At 41.5% G+C, this 19,180-nt stretch overlaps 1 protein-coding gene across 3 annotated transcripts in view; it reads right to left on the bottom strand.

Moving 5' to 3' along the window:
• dtx1 (deltex 1, E3 ubiquitin ligase) overlaps positions 1-19,180 on the bottom strand; it is a 69,329-nt gene continuing 50,149 nt past the window's right edge. For 2 of the 3 annotated variants that reach the window (XM_032577630.1, XM_032577629.1), the window contains exons 4-10: positions 12,970-13,031; positions 12,612-12,773; positions 7,676-7,737; positions 7,321-7,479; positions 5,534-5,695; positions 4,535-4,624; positions 1-3,361 (exon numbers count right to left, since the gene is read on the bottom strand). In XM_032577630.1, coding sequence (XP_032433521.1) covers positions 3,137-3,361; positions 4,535-4,624; positions 5,534-5,695; positions 7,321-7,479; positions 7,676-7,737; positions 12,612-12,773; positions 12,970-13,031 — 922 coding nt within the window. In that variant the 3' untranslated portion in view covers positions 1-3,136. The remainder of the gene's footprint in view (positions 3,362-4,534; positions 4,625-5,533; positions 5,696-7,320; positions 7,480-7,675; positions 7,738-12,611; positions 12,774-12,969; positions 13,032-19,180) is intronic. The other variant, XM_032577631.1, reaches the window with a different exon arrangement.

Genomic DNA, 19,180 nt, shown 5'->3' on the forward strand with positions numbered 1-19,180 from the left:
CACATTATTGCAAACGACCAATGATAAAGATGATACCTCTTTGTTTTTATGGTGTTTGATTTGGTTTACATGCTGGTCTAATGTTTCATTTTGCTAAATCAACCTCTTATATTCTATTTGCAATTTCGCCTTCAGACTGCTCAGAAAGGATTTCAAGTTCTGGGCAAGTAGAAAAAGAGTAAAAGTGCCTAACTTGTGGGAAAAAAAAGAGAAAAGAAAATATCTCCATGCTAACCTTCCCTCGCCAATAATAAAAGTCAATTTACTGAATTTACTGGCGTCCAACAGGCAATCAGCAATGCAGATTCTACGTTAAGGTAACGACAGCCGCATTCTAACACTACTTGTAATATACAACGTTCATGACATGTCACATGTTTCAGTCCCTGACAAACTGAGCCAGAATCCATTTTGACATGTGTTTGCGTATAAATATGTGGGACAATCTTTTTTTTCCCTCCGTATATATATAAGAGTATAAAAATAAACTAAACTTACACCACCGACTCAAACTGAGCTCGAAATTAAAGGTATATCACATCTGCAATTATATATCATACATATATGTCTATATATATATATATATGTATATATTATTTTTTATCTTTAAAGCATCGCAAGCCAGTTTATAAACATCAACTTAAAAAAAGACAGTAAATAGTCATTTTAGACATCTTATAAAAGAAATTAAATGAAATAAAAAGACTGATTCAACAGAAAAGTTGCCTCAAAGTGCTATGGAAGACTATGATTCAGCCCCCGGCCCAACTCATCGAATTGATCACATACACTCAGGAGGATTATCCACCGATAGGTTGCAAAGAAACATTATGAGGGCCTTGAGAAGCTCAAGCTCTCAGATACTACAAATGAGGAGGATGCAGGAAAAAAAACAACCTTCTCTGCCAAAACGCAAGATGAAATTTTGCACCCCTCTTTAACTCTACAGCTGAGAAGAAGCGAGGTCGAAGCCATGCGCTAGCATCAGCTTAAAGCAACTCTGCATGAGCTCAGTCGGGAAATGAAATGTTTCGCTGCTCGCCGTACGGGCCGTTGAGCTTGGTGTGCTGCCCGTCAGTGAGCGGGGGGGCTCACGGGAGGCTTGCGTATTGCAGGTGAGCCTCGCGATGGAGCTCGGAGAAGGAAAAAATCGTTGGTGTCTGAGAGAGGAACGTCCATCTGGGCGCTCAGCTGCTCCACTCAAGGACTTAGAACCAGAGCTGAGACGCCTCACAGCAGGCGATCGCGCTCTCGCTCCTCCCGTATGGCCGGGCGTGATGGATCGAGCCAACGGACGGGGAAACTTTCGATAGTGGAGAATAATAATAAAGCGGGCTTTCTGTTCGCAGAGGTCAGCCTCGTCAGCATCACCAACGAAGCGGATGAGTTTGGCCTTCGATGAAATCCTGCTGCACAACCTCGACATCCTGTTGCAGGCTTAGTTTCGGCCGGTGTGACCTCTCCGCCCAACAATCCAAAATATAAGTTTGGGTCCGCACCTCTCAGACATCTAAGCACTTTGCAGAATACTAATTGGTAAACAAATATAAATAAAAGCTGAAGATGACCTTAAATAGCTTTCACCAAATCAGGAATCTTCACCTTAAAAGTTGCCCAGGCGGTTTGCTTTGTATTCACACCCCCTGGTCTACAACCGCAAACTTGTAAGTATTTTATTTGTATTTTTCTTTGTGGAGATGAACTAAAATGACCGCAAAGTTGTGCAGTGGAAGGGAAATGATGAATGACTTGCAAATCATGATTTTTGCACTCAAAAATGTAATCAAGTCACCGTTGACAACTCTAAACAAAACGCACCGTAACCATCTGCCTTCATCTAAGTAGTAAATGCCTATCAGAGCGCCCTGCTGCTCTGTGAAGGCCTCAGCAGACATTAGTGAACAAACAGCATCACAAAGTCTAAGAACACAGCGAGAAAGTTGTTGGGACGTTTAAAGGCAAGCAGAGCTGCAACATAAAGAACCACATTGTTTGAAGACGTTGTTTAAGATGCCAAATCTAAACTTTGAATGAAAGGAGGAGCTCTGGTCAAACTGGGCTAAAATTAAACATGTTTTCTTACAACAGATGCAAAACTATGTGTGTAAATAAATAAATGAAAAAAAACTAACACCACGCATCACCCTGAACACACCATCCCCAAGGCGAAACAAGATGGCGGCAGCATAATTTTCTTCAATCGGGGTGGAGAAGCTGGTTGGCGTTAATGAGTAAATTAAATGGAGCTAATTAAATGGCAGTAATGGAAGAAAATATAGAAGAATCTGAAGACGAGCGCAGGCTCAACGGGACAATAACCCTAAGCAAACACCGAGAGCCACAACAGAAGCACATGTTAACGAGTTAGATGGCTCAGTCAAAGCCCAGACCTAGATATCTATCCCAAAAGAATTGCTGTAGTTGTAGTAAAAGGTTATTTGTAAACGATTTTGAAAACCATAATTTTTCGTTTCACTTAACTATGCGCTACTTTGTTGTGAGCTTGCCGTACGAAATCCCAATTTGAAGCTTGTGGTAATAATGTGACAAGGGGTGTGAATACTTATGCAAAACACTGTACTGCAATTATTGATTGTAAAGGCAAAACAGCAAAGCAAAAACAAATGACAAATTAAAGTTCTCTCCTGCGTATCTTTGCTATGACAGGCAACAGCTTATCCTGCCGTATTTGCTCAACATTCATTATGCAGCATTAGTTGGGGTCATGCATTCAAAAGCTTAGCCTTTAAAATATGTCTGATTTGGACCCTGACCTTCCAACTCGCAAGTGTAGAGCGCTTTAGAGGTTTAAGTCTAAAAGGGGTTACGTGCAAACTGCGGCCTGCAGCTTCCGACACGAGTATAAAACCATCCTCACATCCTCCTCTCAGAGGGAGGGAGCTCATCGAGGCGGGACTCGACATCCTCAAGGCATGGATCGGGAGACAGCTGGGTGGAGATCGAACATAAATCTGAACCATTGGTTTCTGCTTCTATTGCTCTTAGTCAGCCACTTCTGAAGAACGTTTCAGGTTGTAAGCTGTTAAGGAGTTGCCAGACGTAGCCTGGCACATCATGCATTGTCCCTTGTTCTCTGAAGAATGCTGTGCTGCTGGTGGCCGCTGTGGCCGGCACGTCAGTCCTTCAGATTGTCCTCTCCAACGCCCTGGGCCGACAGCTCCGTCAACACATTGTCCAAGTAGTTTGGGTCAGGGTAGCCGTGGCCGGTCAGGTTGGAGCCAAACTCCGTCTTGTGGTGAATCTCGTTCCACACGACCGTGTCCGACTCTCCCGTGGTGCTGGATGTGCCGATGGTGAAGATGAGGCGACGGTCCCAAGCCATGATGAGGAGTTTTAGGACCTGGAGATTCAGGAAAAAAAACAACAAAAAAAACAGGGGAAGTTGTATAAATCCAACTTTGGACAAAAGGTAAAACAAAAAAAAACATTTAAAACTGGAGAAAAGCCAAGAAATCTTCTGGGGACTTCATGCTTTCCTGATTTTCGATCAATCACAGAAAAACAAAAAAATCGACCCCCCCCCCAAATTACTGAACACATCAAACGTACCCACAACCTGGACATGTTCAAAACAATACTGCTCAAATTGAAAATAGTTACGTAAAGTTTGTCAATTTAGTGTCAGGGAGGTTTTTGAAACATTGCAAGGAAGCTTCTAGAAAACGAAGTGTATTTTCAAAAGGAGTCATGTTGGCAGTTCAGTCAAGATACTCTAGGATGGAGCTAGCCTTTTCCCCTTGTTCCTTCATATTTTTCCAGTTTTACATCTTTCACACCTTTTCGGCTATGAAAAAGATACATCTGCCACTGGAGTTCACGTCCCATCCACTTTGGACATACATAGTGTTCATATAAGCTACTAAACCAGAGTTAGACATCAGCAGATAACAGGAAGCTGAGCGTATTACAGCAAGCAAGCTTTGTTTCATCCTTTTGAAGGGTCCAGTTTTGTCTGCCAATGGACATAGTGGATTTGGAAATGTTGGCAATATTTTAGAAATCTAACTTTCAAGGGAACTCACCGGGACTATTAATAATGCTAACCATGCTAATTATGTTAGTCGATAGGCTGTTAAGGAAAATTTAAATGGAAAACCTGCAATCTTGCCGTCTTCGTTTTCAAATGACGTTTAATCCCGTTTAACTGCAGAGCTGTGTAACACCTACTGCTCTCTCTTATGCACACAATGCAAGAAGTTGACTCTGCTCCTTATATAGCTAACTGTTGAGCTGTTACTGAAAGGCTTCTTAAGGCTTATTCCTCTTAGAGTAATTAGATACCTCTGTCCCATAACCGGCAGGATTTTATTGAATTTACATACATGTGCAGATGCAGAGAGAGACAACGCATTTATAAAGAAAGTAGAAAAAAAACCCATTATTTCCAGTAAAAAAAAAAAAAGAATATCCTAAAAATCAGTGCTTGCGCATCTACAAAACCGTTGATTGGCCGGAGATCATCTGCCGCCTCTGTGCAGCACGTTTACTTCCTGGGACAGCAGTCGGTGCTCACCCTCCTGCCTTTCTCGTTGTCCGGGAGGTAGCAGTGTCGAGGGAAGCCTCTTGCACTGAACTTCTTGCCGGGGTTGGGGTGCTCATTGGTCTGCCGAAGACGTGAAGAACAGAAAACACATTTTTAGATGTGACTAAAAATGTCTGACTCTACTTAGACCAAAGACTCTACTTAGACCAAAGACGGCTTAACAGTGCTGGAAAGTCCCACCGCGCCCACATGACGAGCTTTATTGTCAGCATTACTTAAATGGCCCTTGGGGAGCGAGGATGTAGTGCGTACAGTAATTAATAATGTTTCAGAAAGGCTGTTTCAAGCCCCACCTCCCCCACGTGGAAATAAAATTACATCATATCGATAAGAAGAGAAACCTGCAATCGTTATAACTAAAATCTGATATCAACATCTTGAGATTAATCGTTTTCTCGTCCTTGTTTCTTTTGAAGAAGGTCCCGCTGTTATTTCAGACATTTCCCTCAAACATCACAATAACAGATCGCCTTACGAATAATATTATTGTAACGTTTTACTCAAGCTCCAAAATCTACTGAAAGCGGTCAGGGTGTATGCGGAGTGTGGAGGGAGAGGGCACAAAGAAACTCAGCAGACCTCCAGTAATGTCCCTGTTAATGATGAATTGTGCTGCGGTGCTGACCGGAGTGGTCGTGACCTCAAGTATTCTGACCCTGGGGACGCGGAGGCTTCTCTGCCGGTGGAGGGAAGAGGTCAGTTTATTGTCTCCGTTAATGCTAATCTCAGCACTACGCAGCACTCTGGTTTTCAGCTCCGACTGGGACTGCGCACGCCAAAAGATAAACCACACCCACAGCCTGAGACTGCAGTTTCCTCCAAGTCCCAAGCACTTCACCTTTCTGCACAAGTGTCCTTCTGACGAAATGAAGCAGATAAGCGGTTGAAGAGATTCAGATGCGGGGAGACGCAGCGGATCGATGCGAGGAGGCAGCTGTGGTGGATCCGGTGAAATGAGACGCGTCTCACCTGGATCCCGGCGGGGATGTCGTACACGATGCGGATGGTTTTGCATTCCGAGTAGCCGGGCAGAGAGTGGGGGATGACGTGGTACTCCATCTTCCCAGGGGGTTGGGTGCCTGTTTTCTCCCCGTAGATTGTCTTACACGTTGGGCACTGCAGGCTGCCGTCCTGGTTGCAAAGAAAACAAGCTTAGGTCAATCACGTGATAATGACTGCTACTGGTGCGTCAGTTAAAGACTTCAATGAGAGAAATAAAATACTCTCTCTGAGACTATCTGAAGGCAATTTGTGATCAGAACTTTAAAGTCCTGAAGTTAAAGATGCGGAAAAACCCCCCAGAAACTTTGTATTTAAAGTGAATCGACATGGTAAGTACATGTCTGGGCTGGGTCAGTTTTCTCCTTCATGTCCCCTCCCCTACCTGTTGCAGCAGAACGGAGCGACAGAAAGCTACTTGACTTAAAACAAAGAAAGACTTAACTGATTCAAATAATTTACAATTGCAAAAACAAAATATGTGACTGGATTTATAAAGATACAGTCTGTAAGCTACAAACTGCATGTCTGACTGCAGACTGGCTAAAAGAGCAGATAGCTGGGCTAATTACTCAGTTTATATCTGGCGATAATACTCGCTGTGCTAAAAAGTAATAAACCTCTTTACAGATTTCATCTGTCTTTTGCTTTTTATCACACTTCAAGTTTTCAGAATACCAAACTTGTACCAATTGAAACACGCAGTGATCATGTTTAAAGATTTTATTGATTCTAGATGTCTGCGAGTTATTCAGTCTAGGTTTGCTTGTGGATAAAAAAAAGAAGTTAATCTTAGTTAGTTAGTTCATTATTAAGAAAAAAAAACAAAAACAAGTTGGGTAGCTTTAACCCAAAAAAATCAATTTAGAAAAAAAATACTTTTTTATTTCCTGGATCATATTTGTTGCTGTAAAGCAGGTCATTAGAAACAGTCTGTCATTTACCTACTTTCAGGGTTTTTGTTGTACGATGCATCTTGTAATAAAATTAGCACGTTAAAATTGAGCTGGATGAAATGATGCATGATTTTTTTTTTTTTTTGCATAACTCCAGCAAATAAAAATAAAAGAAAACCGAATTGCAGTTGCATTTCAGAGTAAAGTCTAAACTCATGTGAGAAGTAATGTGAAGTTATATTACTAAGAAGGTTAAGTAGCAGATTTAAAAATGTTTTTTCCAGAAAAAAAATGAAATCTGCTTAGGCAGAACAATGGCGGCCTTTTAATGCACGACATTCGATTTTCTTTGTAAAACTTAAAACTGAACACTCACCAGTGAACCCGTGTAGGTGGTGAGAGAGAGGAGGGGGTTTGGCGCTCTGAGTGATTAAGTACTTTGAATACTCGTTGAAAGGCATTGTTATAATTTGTAAATGCCACATTTAATGTTATGATTAGCACAAAAGCTGAAAACTGAAAGACAAAACCTTTGAAACTGTCCCCAACCTGCTCGTTAGCTCCACGCGCATTTTAAGATGCAATCAGGAGAACCAATTATGGCCGACTAAATGTGCTTTCTGCATTTCAAGGAGTCAAAATGAAACGAATAGATTTTACTGTGATTTTTGATTTGAAACGCTATGCTGACACGACTGGTCCGCCGAGAGTGCATAAGATCCCCCATCTGCGCGCGCCGCAGTTTCTAGGCCTGATAATTTACCAACGTCATGAGAACTAGTCGAGCACTAAGATATCGAAAGGTTTATTTGAGCCTGGAGCGACATCATAACAACGTCTGGCTCGCAAGCTTTTACCCACCTTATTGCCATTGTTGTACATGGCCACCAGGCACAGCAGATGGTACATGTGACCACATTTGCCAAGTTTGCCCACCGATTCTGGCTTGATGCCTTTGTGCTGCAGGATGCCTTCGTAGCCCGATGACATCGCCAGCCTCTCCATGCAGATGGTACAGTCCTGGAAGAGCCAACCAGAAATACTTCTGCTGCTATGGTTGTGTGAGTGTGTATGTGCGTGCGCGCAGGGGCGGGTGTGTGTGTGTGTGTGTGAGAGAGAGAGAGTCTTTCACACCCAGTTAGGATGCTGAATAGTGACAGATTGCATCTGTTGGGAGAAAGGAAACTTTTTGCTGTTTTTTTTTTTCTGTCCTTACCTCGTCTGGCACCACTTTAATCTTCTCTGTGTATCTTCGGACCACATCCTCCGGGTTTTTACCTGGTTATGAAATCAAACAAAAAGAAATGATCCTCCAACAAATTGTAGCAAAATCTGAAATATGATAAAGAGACATTTTTTTTTAGCCTTAAAACAAATTAATCTTTTATTGCAGGAGCACAAACTCACCCTGAACATTTCGGAACATTCATTAAGCAGGGGGGAAAAAAATAAAAAATGGGCACAATTATTGGCACTCCTGTTGTGCCACAGGCCTTAGGAGTCCTAAGCTAAGGAATGGATTTTCCTATTTGGCTAAAAGAAATTCCTGCATTGAATGTTGCAAATGATTGGATGTATTACCACATGTACTTTCTACCCACAAAATTAATTAAAAGGTTTTGCCTTTGTCCTCAAAACCTAACACATTTGTTTTTTGTAAAACACTTGCTTTCACCAATTTGAGTTTTATGAGTTTGTAACATAAGTGTATTAAAATATAGATTATGGTTGCACAAAGAAAAACAAGTAACTGTGATAATGCAACTTAAAAATGGGAATGTCATTTTGACCCAGCTCAAATTTCTCCGACCCTACAATCTTTTCTACGGCGCTCCTCCCAACAGGTTTTCTATGACTTAGGTCTCAGGTTCTCATTGGGATAAGGTTGATTTTATGTTAGGTGAAGCATTTCTGTAAATTAGGCAACATAAAAAAAAAATCATTATCCTACTGAAAGACTCAATGCCGACCCATTTTCATTATGGATAGTTTCATTATTCATTATGCCATGCACTCTAGCTACATAGGCTCCCCGTGGCCTTTGGAAAAGAAACACACTCACACCATCGCAGATTCGTCATCGTACGCAACACTGGAGGGCTTTTTCACATATTTACGCTTCGTTTCAAGTCACCCCTACACTGGGATGTGAAAAAAAACTTGATATTCTCACAAACCAAAAGCATAGAGTTCCAGTTAAGCTGCTGGCAGAGTTCAGTAAAATTCATGTTTATGTTTTTAAAATTATGACAAAAAAGATTTTCCTCCTGACATCATTATTCTCCGGCTTGTGGCTGAGATGTGAACTGCGTTTTTAACTTACCTTACTATATCCTGCTCATAATCTATGGTGACAAAATAAATATGGGTTCTCCTCTGGCCTAGAGGCCAGTGGCTAAATGAAATGGTCTTCTGTATCATGACATATTTAAACCCTCAGGGAAACAGCACGTCATTTATTATTAATCAAACATTCCTAGAAACTGGAACCTTAAAATAAGCCTTAAAATGATCTGGTTTAATCTATATACCAATAATTACTTCTTGTTGTGGGATTTTATCTCTACTTTACAAATTAAAGGTTCGATTTTTCTACATTTTTCAGATTGAGATTCTCCTACTACGACGGAACATGAATTTATTTTAAAATATTGTTGCATCTTAAAAAAAAATTGTGTTTGTAAATGTGGCACTGGGGTTTTTACTGATGTTTTTTTAATAAGAAAACATGCTTTGCCCGTGTATATAGTACAGACATGTGATGTTAAAGAGGAGGTCACCTTCAAACTGGCACATAACAAACAGCCTTTCCCTACACTCCCTGATAATCCCTGTGTGCAACCAGGCTACCATGGCTGAGAGCACACACACACACACACGCACCCACACCCGCAAGCACACACACAGCTTACACCCCTAATACGCTTATAGGCAACCTCTTTCCCCCATGAGGCTTTGTTTGTTCATTTGAGGCACAGCCAGCGAGCAAAAGCAGGGGCAGCGGTGGAAAGAGACAGAAAAGCTTCGGCACAGAACAAGCAGAGAGGGAGGAGAGAGAACAGGAAAGAGGAGAGAGATATAGGTGCATGAATAAAGGATATTGCACAACTGGGAGGGCTTAAATAGTAAGATCAGAAACCTCCCAGACATTTTTTATGTGCAATAAGCAGAGTGAGAATAAAAAAAAAAAAAGGAAAAAAAACCGCTAATCTCCAGGCTGCTCAGTGCCACCCAGTTTACATGAGTTTTTATTCTACGATTGCTGACAGGGACAATATCCCCACTAATATTGGTCACAAAGTCTATAATTTCTAATATTATTGTCATTGTAAACTTGTATTAAATGAGACAAAAATACCAAAGTAATTAGTAGGGGCTGGGAAGACCAATGTTACTTTTTTCCTCAACATTGCACCACTTTGATGCGGCAAACTTTTTTCAGACGTTTTCTTTGTAAAACATCACAAAAGGCCTACTGACCAAGACTTGACGGGTGAATAAATAAACCCTCTGCCTATCAAAGGTTAGCTTCGAGCTTTGATACGAACTGAGGAGAGTTGCTTGGTATGAGCAAATGTATGCAGCTAAAGTAAAAAAGAAAAAGAAAAAAAACACCCACAAAAACACACATCTTCAGCTAAGAAAACTTGTCAACCCTTTGATTTTTTTTACTCAATAATGAAATTAAAATGGAAATGACCATTTTCTTTACTGCAGGTATTTTTTGACTCAATTATTCACAACATGAGAGGCGCCAATGTAATTAAAGCCATTAACGATGGCTAAGTTCTGCTGATAGCCTGAGGAAACACTGACAATAAATCAGCCTGCACTGGAGCAGGTTATTCCCTAAAGGGAGACGGCTCTTATTAATACATCAGTGCATTTCCTGCTACGTTATGCCAAGTTTTCCGACTGTGAAATTGTCCTACATCATCCAGTTCCTATATATCCGATTATTAACCTGGCACCTAAATCCTGTTACAGCTTCTTTTTCAGCATTGACACTTGTCTGACCTGAAATCCGTCTGCAGCTGCCAGTACAGGATGTAGTTTGTAGCTTCAGCCACAAACGCGCGGCTTGAAACTTGGCACGACGCGTTCTTGTGTTATAGTTATAGTGAACTCGCAAATCTGGCAACACTCCAGGTGCCTTGTAAGGTTTTCTAGTGGATCCCCAGACTGAAGAAGGATACGGGTTATTTACAGTTTTTCCTCGGTCGCTTTGGTGCATTTCTCGAATCATTGTCGAGATCCGCAAAGCAGCAGGTGCATTTATAGAAGTGATTCGTACAAAATAGCAAAGCAACATTCCAGTTTCTTCCTCAAAATCCTTAGTTCATTTCTCAAAATTAAATATTGGTATGGATAAACTAGACAGTGCTTCAGAGTGTTTAAGTACTGGTTTCATTGAGTTTGGATAAGACAGTCAAATTGATTAGTCATGTCGTCAATACAGTAGAGAGGGACATTTTGATGTAAACTACGACTAAATGTTTGATGACAAGAATTGTAAATTGGACAAGATTCGCATTTATTAATTAATTTATTTGACTGTAATTTGTCATTGACATAATCTCCTTCGTGTTTCGTTTCGTGGAGGTCGACCACTAAGCTTTATCGTTGCGTTTGTGTAAAGACTTTACTGTGTGTGTGAGTACAGCAAAGGGGATCTTAAAAGGCCAGCCGAGAGGACAAATGCACAGTCACCTCAATCAATTATGTGTCCTGTGGTCCAGGCCGCTCCACTGGGAGGCCTGCATTCATCAACCAGCAATTAACTGGAGGCCAGATTGCTCCACCCAGACAACATACAGTGGATACAAAAGACAACACACCTGTTAAAATATATAAAACATATAAAATTCACGGGCTGCACAGTGGCGCAGTTGGTAGCACTGCTGCCTTGCAGCAAGAAGGTCCAGGGTTTGGGTCTTTCTGCACAGAGTTTGCATGTTCTCCCTGTGCATACGTGGGTTCTCTCCGGGTACTCCAGCTCCTCCCACAGTCCAAAAACATGACTGTCAGGTTAATTGGTCTCTCTCAATTCTCCCTAAGTGTGAGTGTGTGGGTGTGCATGGTTGTCTGTCCCGTCTGTCTCTGTGTTGCCCTGCGACAGACTGGCGACCTGTCCAGGGTGTACCCCGCCTCTCGCCTGGAACGTTAGCTGGAGATAGGCACCAGCAACCCTCCCGACCCCATTAGGGACAAGGGTGTTAGAAAATGGATGGATAGCTATAAAATTCACAAACTTTCTCTTCCGTAATTGAGTTGAGTATCCTGTATGAAAAATAAAACGTCTCCTTGGTCAGGATCTGGAAAGTATATAGATGTGCTTGAGAACCGTAAAACGAATACCTTGTTGGACTACCTTTTTAATTTCATTTTATGATTATTGCATTGATTTTGACGTGTGCTTGGACTCTCGGTGAAGTTGAAAAACAAGATCTCCCCGTTTCCCCATCTCTCTCTAGCCAACACCGGTGCAAGGGTTTTGGTTTCAGAGATGTCTGGCATTTAGAACCGTTCACGATTTTACACAACACGACAAAAAGTCTACACTGACATCCGAATAACAGCAAGGAGAGAAAAATGATGCTGCCACCACCATGTTTCCCTGTGGGTCTCTTACTGTGGTTGTACCGGTGACGTTTGGTTACATCAGACAAAAACTAATCGACTGTGGTGCCACTGTTTTGCCTCAGTGGAAACCTGCCATTTTAAGAAAAGTGGCACGTAAAATGGTTGACATGCACTGAATACACTTTCAAACCCCAAACGTAAATTTTGCTTGCTTTCACCAAACTACAATTACAGATTAGTGGAACATTCTGCAAGGTAAACCATCATTTTATGTCATCAGCTGTCCAGAAACGTTTTGCTAACGTTAGCAGAAAACACTGATGATTATAAAGTATTGCAATCCAAGCAGAGCCTGCATGGAAACCTTCAACAGTTTATTTCAGAGGATGGGATGAAATGTAAACAACAGACAGACAGACAGCTGATACAGACACACTGCGAAACTTGGCAGGACACTCAGCTGAGTGTCAGTAGATCGGCGATTCTTTCGCCGCAGAGTGTGGGATTTCCGTGCAAAGAGTTCAACCTCAATTTGTTTGCTCTGATCAGACCGGTTTTCTCAGACTCACCTCTCTTCAGGTGCTTCTTCTTGGTTTTGCGCCGCATGCCATTGATCCCTGGCACAGGCTTCATGTCGCTCTTGTTGATGGGTGGCGGGTGCAGTATAGGCTTTGGAGCTCGAGTCAGACAAACGGGTAGACCTGCAGCGCACATCAGGATACCTGTCATGCCTGATACATATGTACACACGCACACGTAAACACAGAGAAGAGTGGAAAAAGAACAGCGATAGTCATTTCCTTTGGGATAAATATCTATAGATTAAAACATTTTGAGGGGGGAAAAAAATCAGACATTTGCACGTAAAGAACCTCTTCCAGTTTTTCTTTTTTTGAGAAATATGCTGGAAGCGTGGTGATTTCTAACCTGCTAGCGCTGGGTGCACAGGTCCAGACCCGGTCAGATTTTTCACTGGTAAAGCAGGAACCCTGTAAGGAGAAAAAGCCAAAAACAGAAAACAGAAGTGAGTAATGTTGCTGACAGTAAATGGCCCAAATGGTGCACCATTGCTTGAGATCTGAGAAGAAGAAGAGAGAAAAAAAGAAACCAGAAAGCAGCCTATTGTTCTCTGCATCCCACCATAAATACTGAAGCTAAAATGTCATGCACTTCAACAGACACTGCTGCAATGGGTTGAGACGGCTTGACTCATGTACAAAGCACCACAGCAGAGCCTGATTCAGGATGACATTTGGAGAGCTTGGACTTTGTGGCAAACACAGACGACAGTTCACTTGCCCACATTTCAAACTCTCTGGAGCAGAGCGGACAAAAGCCAGCGGTGTATTAATAGCGCAGAATCCAGTGACTCTTTCCGAGGGGCCGAAACCTCAATTCAAACGGCGTCGCCCTGCTGAGCAGAGCTCAGGAACTACAATCGCCTCTTCTGACACAAAACATGATGCTGCGTAGCTGACGCCAAAGCTCAAAAGAATAATTGTTTCTTGCAAGTTTTAGTGTTTTAGAGAGGCTAGAATGAGAGGCTTGTATTAAATGACATCGAACTTTGGAATAAAAAAAAAAAATAAATCATACCCAGAATAAGAAGTTCACTTTTAAAAAGAGGTCCCTTTATAAACGGACAAGAATCAGAGGATTTTTTTTTTTTCGTTTTTAGCTTCATCTCTGACTGTTCGGTCGGTAACTAGACAATCCAATCATTTTACGACCAGTGAATACACCTCGCCTGCCTGAGCACTGGCAAGTTCTGATGTAACACAACACTCATCAGTGATGAAGTCATTACTGAAGAAATAACAATCAAAGCAATTGCTCTTGTTGTTAAAAGATTATGCAGGAGAAGAACAGCACTTTACTTTTCACCAAATACTTTTGTAAACATTTTCTAAAGTTAGTCATAGTCGACCCCCATTGTTACCTGTGGTGGAAAATGTGACCACAGAGTCCTAAATGTGTTTAGATAGCTGAGCTAGAGAATGCATGCTAATCACACATACTGACACACATATCACAGCTTACAGCTAGTTTGAATTGACATAACTAAGCTATTTCCCTCAAAACACTGTTTCTCTGGCTGTACGGTCTGGCAAAGTGCATAACACCTTCTGACATTTCTTTGGGCCAAAAAATCTGATCTTCTCAATATAAATTTATTCGCCAAACAAATTCACTGCCAGAAATGTGGCTTGACATTTTTTTTCCTTCCTCAGTTTGTAATTTCTTTAAGAAGGTGAGAAAACCACAAGATTTTATTTTAGAAAATCCTGAAAAGTTCTCTGTAAATATTCAGTTACTTCCAGAAAGGTCTCCGTTCACACCAAAGCGCCGCACAAAAAACTGGTTCAAAACTCCTAAAACACTTTGTGCTGACAGAATTTTTTTTTTTTTTTAACAACAAAATCCAAAGTGGGAGGAGTTAATTCTTCCTGTTGTTTTGTTGGAGGACAAGCAAACACAGGACTTATGGTACCACTATATATGACATGATCAAACTTACTGTTTTTGTGCTGAACTAAATTTGCAGTGGCCATACTGACATTCGTACTTGCAGCATACGCAGAGGTCAACAGTAAATTTACATGATCTGCATTAAAGATAGATGGGTTTAATGTATGTGTGCTCCAGCATGGCAATAAATTTAAAAAACACAGGTCAAGACAAATTTTGACCAACGGTTTCACAAAGCAGTCCAAGTCGTTCCTTGATTGAGGACAGTAATTATCTGTCTCACTATAGTCTGCACATAAATGAAGACCAGAGGCTTTAGAGGCCTCAGCTTCCATACAAATGTCTACAAAACTTTAGTTAGAAAAGGAGTAAGGAGCAGATGAGGCAAAGCAGGGTGCACATCAACATAGACCCCACTGGGTCCGCACTGACCTGACCCCTTGTTCTTGCAACTTTGAAAAACAGACACGATGCTCATTTATCTGTACTCAGTTAATCTTATATTCCCAAGTTTATTAACCACAAACTGGCCTAAAGGTGCACACAGGCTTTGAATCTTGTTACTGTGTGACCGTTGTGGACCGTCGGAGGTCGTTGGCCCTCCAGTACTCCAGAAGAGCACAGCTCCACATCGACAGTGCGCTTTGATACAAGTGAAAGCCCTTTGTTCCTGTGCCAGGGGATGCCCTTCAGTGAATTAAATGCAACAACAGAAGCAGCACACGAGGTCGTGTGTCCCATCCCTTCTGTAAGCATGTGCGGTTTCTCACCTCCGTTTTGGCGGGAATTTAGCAGGAACGCATTTGTTCTGATTTGCTGATTTTTAAAAATTTTTTTATTATTATTGTTCTAACCACAAATTTCAACCAACACAAATCAGCGCATATTTTTGAAGTGGAACGAAAATGCTCTGTGATTTTCACAATAAAACTTTTCTATAAAGCATGCAGTGCAGCCACCTCTTCATCCGACACCCCTACATAAAATCCAGTGCAAAAAATTCCCCTCAGAAATCACCTACTTGGTATGTAGAGTCGATAATGTCAGGATACATTCAGCTGTTGTCTGCACACTTTCAAGACTTTCATTTTATGTATCGTCGTCTTTAATGACAATACTACACGGTGGCACTGCCTTGCACTGCTTTGTGTTGGTCCGTCGCATGAAAACTCAAGAAAATACATTGGTGTTGTGGTCAAAGAATAAGGGACTGTGAGAGCGAGCAGGCAGCAGCTGAAAGAACGAGAGATTTTCCAACAACAGAGAGTGATTTCACACCTTAAACCGCAACAGAGGAATTAATGATGTCTCTCAGCTCAGAGAGGGCGCTCAGGAAAACAAAAGAAAAAAAAAGCTAAAACAAAACACAGGGTCAATACTTCAAGACACGCGGCTGCCCCTTCACTCAATAAATGTATCAGCTTGATTGAGAGCTTAGCCAGTGTTTGTTTCCACTGCTGTAGATAAAGGAACGCTAGCTTAGCAGTAAATTTCAAAGGTAAGGTCGATGATGTGAGGCATCAAATGGACAAAAAATAAAAAACAAAACAAAAAAAATACAAAAAAATAATAATAACTGTGCTGCCCGGTGGGAAATTTTCCTTTTCACTTAAACACACACTTAAATGGAAACCAAATGAGAGCAGATGAGGGACAACATGCCTCTGTTTGTGTGTGCATGTATAATTCATGGTGTCCACAGACAGCCGTGATCAAACAGGTCATTTACATCAGGGGAAGGAATGGGACAGAGTAGCGAAGGAGCCTTTAGCATAATGTAATGTACTGTCTGTACGTACATTTTGTTCCAGGACACGACATTTATCCCTCTATCACGGAAACACGGCTCCACGTTTAATGGAGATGCCGTTTTGTCTCGTGGATTTTCAGTTCCAGTGACGATAACTCCCATCACAATAAATGTATCGATACAAACCTTTGGTCAGTTTTGTCTGCTACAGGCGGGAAGAAATGAGCCCTTATCCGGATTATTTATTTTCCACCTCGACAAAGACTCATTCTGAACTCGTAAACAAACTCCCGTCCATCATCAGATGTTTTACACTTTCTGTTTGAGACGAACCATCAGTGCTAGAAAGCGGTTATTCTACAAAGCTGCATCTTAAAATCGGATAAATCGCTGCCGTCTTCCTCCTCGCCGGTTTACTTTAAATATAGAAGTATCCCTCATCTCGAGGCAGCGACCCTGTCCATCACGGCTGCACCTCAAGCCAGCTCCCTTCAAACAGTGATGACAGTGCCTGCAGCTGCACGACTTCCAGGGTTTAGCCGTGGAGTAGCTCCCCGTTCGTTCCTTTAAAACAATTGATAAAATGTTGGGCAAAAATCAAGCAGCTCTTTTTTTTTTTTTAACCCATATTTTGCATGTGCAATCTGCAGCAGACTTACAAAGCAGGTAGCTCTCCCTAACTACAGGCAGACACAAATATGTCCCAGGAAATATAAGAGATCAGAACCAGAATCCGCTTTTGTGCAAGTAATGATAATCTTTTTTCTTTTCCATATAGAGAGCTTTTTACAGAACAGGAGGTCAAAAAGATGCCAACTCTGACTCGTTAGCTAACCAGGCAACAGATGTTCTCGCCACAGCCACAAACAGAGCAGGTGCAGAGGCGATCAAAGAGAAAAAGAAAAGTATTTCCTCACAGAAAGCTCCCACATCTGTGAGAACATCTGATTATTATTATTATTTTTTCATCACAAAAGAGTCCACTCTGAAAGAAACAACACATCAGAATTATGCAGGACTCTCTAAAGGTATGGACTGTTGTGTGGGGAAGTTTTTGGAATATATTATTATACTGTTTTTACCCAAAATAAGGGCAGGTTGTATTTACAGAGTGGATATATTTTAATTCTCTGTAGTCCAACGGGATTTTCAACACAGTTAAGAGAATCTATTCAACTAGAGAAATAATTTAGCAAATTATCAGGCTGAACTTTATCATCTGTGATACCTTTTAATTCTCCTGTGTCAAAATCCTGACCTACTTTAAGGAAGTTTGTAATATTTCAGGTGATCTGTATGCTGTAAATCTCGTTGTTCTTTGAGAATTTGCCCTTAAAAGTTGAATGCCTCAGTTAAATCTGGGCAGACCTCCTCAGTGCAGCGTGAGGTTCGTTCTGCCGGGGAAATCCAAAACTTCTCTCACAAAGTGTTCAGAAATTTGCAACATCCTGTGCTCATGTTTTATGTATCCCTTCTTCTTAAATACATAAACCCACATTTATTTCCAACACTTGGCATAAAAACGGAGGGAAAGCTAAACATAAAGCGTTGATCTGAACAGATTCAGATTTTTTTTGTTTTTTGGCTTTTGAAATCTCAAAACTAAATCAAGGCTCGTTTTTGGAGCCAATTGTAACTCTGAATTGTCTTCAGAGTTACAATTTAAAACTGATTCTAATCAGTTAAAGATAAAAAAAATATTTTTAAAAATTCCCACACCTCATGATCAAACGTGGGTCTGCGCTCAGACGTAACATATCGCAGCACAACATCAGCGTGAACAGGCGCCGAGCTTCAGCGTTTCCTCTGCGATTCTGCTGTTGTGGCACTTCAGTTTCGCCGAGGACGTTGAGCAAACCGCACAAAACCTTTGTCACCACCGCGTTTCTTAATACGCTGTGAGAACAACTTTTGCTTTTCCTCTCGACTCGCGTTCACCTCGCAGTTTTTCTGTCTCTGCTTTCCTGTTTTCACAAAAAGAAAAATCTTACGCAGGACCGTGTTTTTAAGGTGTTCTTGCTCTGGGGCTTTTAAGTCAGAAGAAACACGTTGAACTGTTAAAAGAGTCCGCAGCTTCATTGCTGATGCTGTAATGCCACATTAATCACGGCCTCTGGCAGGTCGGGGCATATGGGTTGGCTTCTTCTCCTCCTCTCGGTGCCATTCTTTCACTCCTCAGGGAATATTCAGCTTTCTTTTAGGGCCTAATCGAATGTCATTCTTCATTAGACCCACGGCATTAAGCCCAGTTTAAAAAGAAACGCTGATAAAGAACTATAATCCACTTCATCTGCTCATCATGCATTACAAAAAACGTGGATAAAAACGTATGAGTACTTATTAAATTACTGCGTTGACGCAGGCAGCAGCAGGTGGACACAAAGCCGCTTCTCCCTGCAGCGGCGGAGTTGGAGCAGAGTAGAGAGGAGCAACACTGACACCAGCAAATTTCAAACTTGCATCAGTTTGGCCCACATAATCTCTCATGATTTATTTATTTGCTATAATATTAATTTTCGTCCTGGTGGGGAGGGTCTGAACAAAGCGACGGAGCAGCTCGATGGAGACTAATGGTCTGTTTGCTCCTCGTCTTCGCGGGCCCTCCGATCGGCTCCCACATTAGCATTCCTACCTCAGGGGCCTCATGAAAACAGCAAACATGTGGTTACATTTTTTTTTTCATCCCTTTCAGCAGAAAACTCAGCTGTTGGGTTTTTTTTCTCCTTTTTTTTGGTTTTACATTTTGTTTTTTACTCATCAGGAGGTAATTTAGCAACACAGACACTAACTCTGCTAAACAAAAGAGGAAGTGGTTTCCTCTGAGTGAAAAAAACAACAACAACCAACCAAACACTCAAGACCGTGTGAACTAGCTTGTCTGTTAAACCACAACGTGTTACACACAAACAAATCATTGCT

Source organism: Xiphophorus hellerii, chromosome 12 (assembly GCF_003331165.1).
Source record: "Xiphophorus hellerii strain 12219 chromosome 12, Xiphophorus_hellerii-4.1, whole genome shotgun sequence".
NCBI classification, from domain to species: domain Eukaryota; kingdom Metazoa; phylum Chordata; class Actinopteri; order Cyprinodontiformes; family Poeciliidae; genus Xiphophorus; species Xiphophorus hellerii.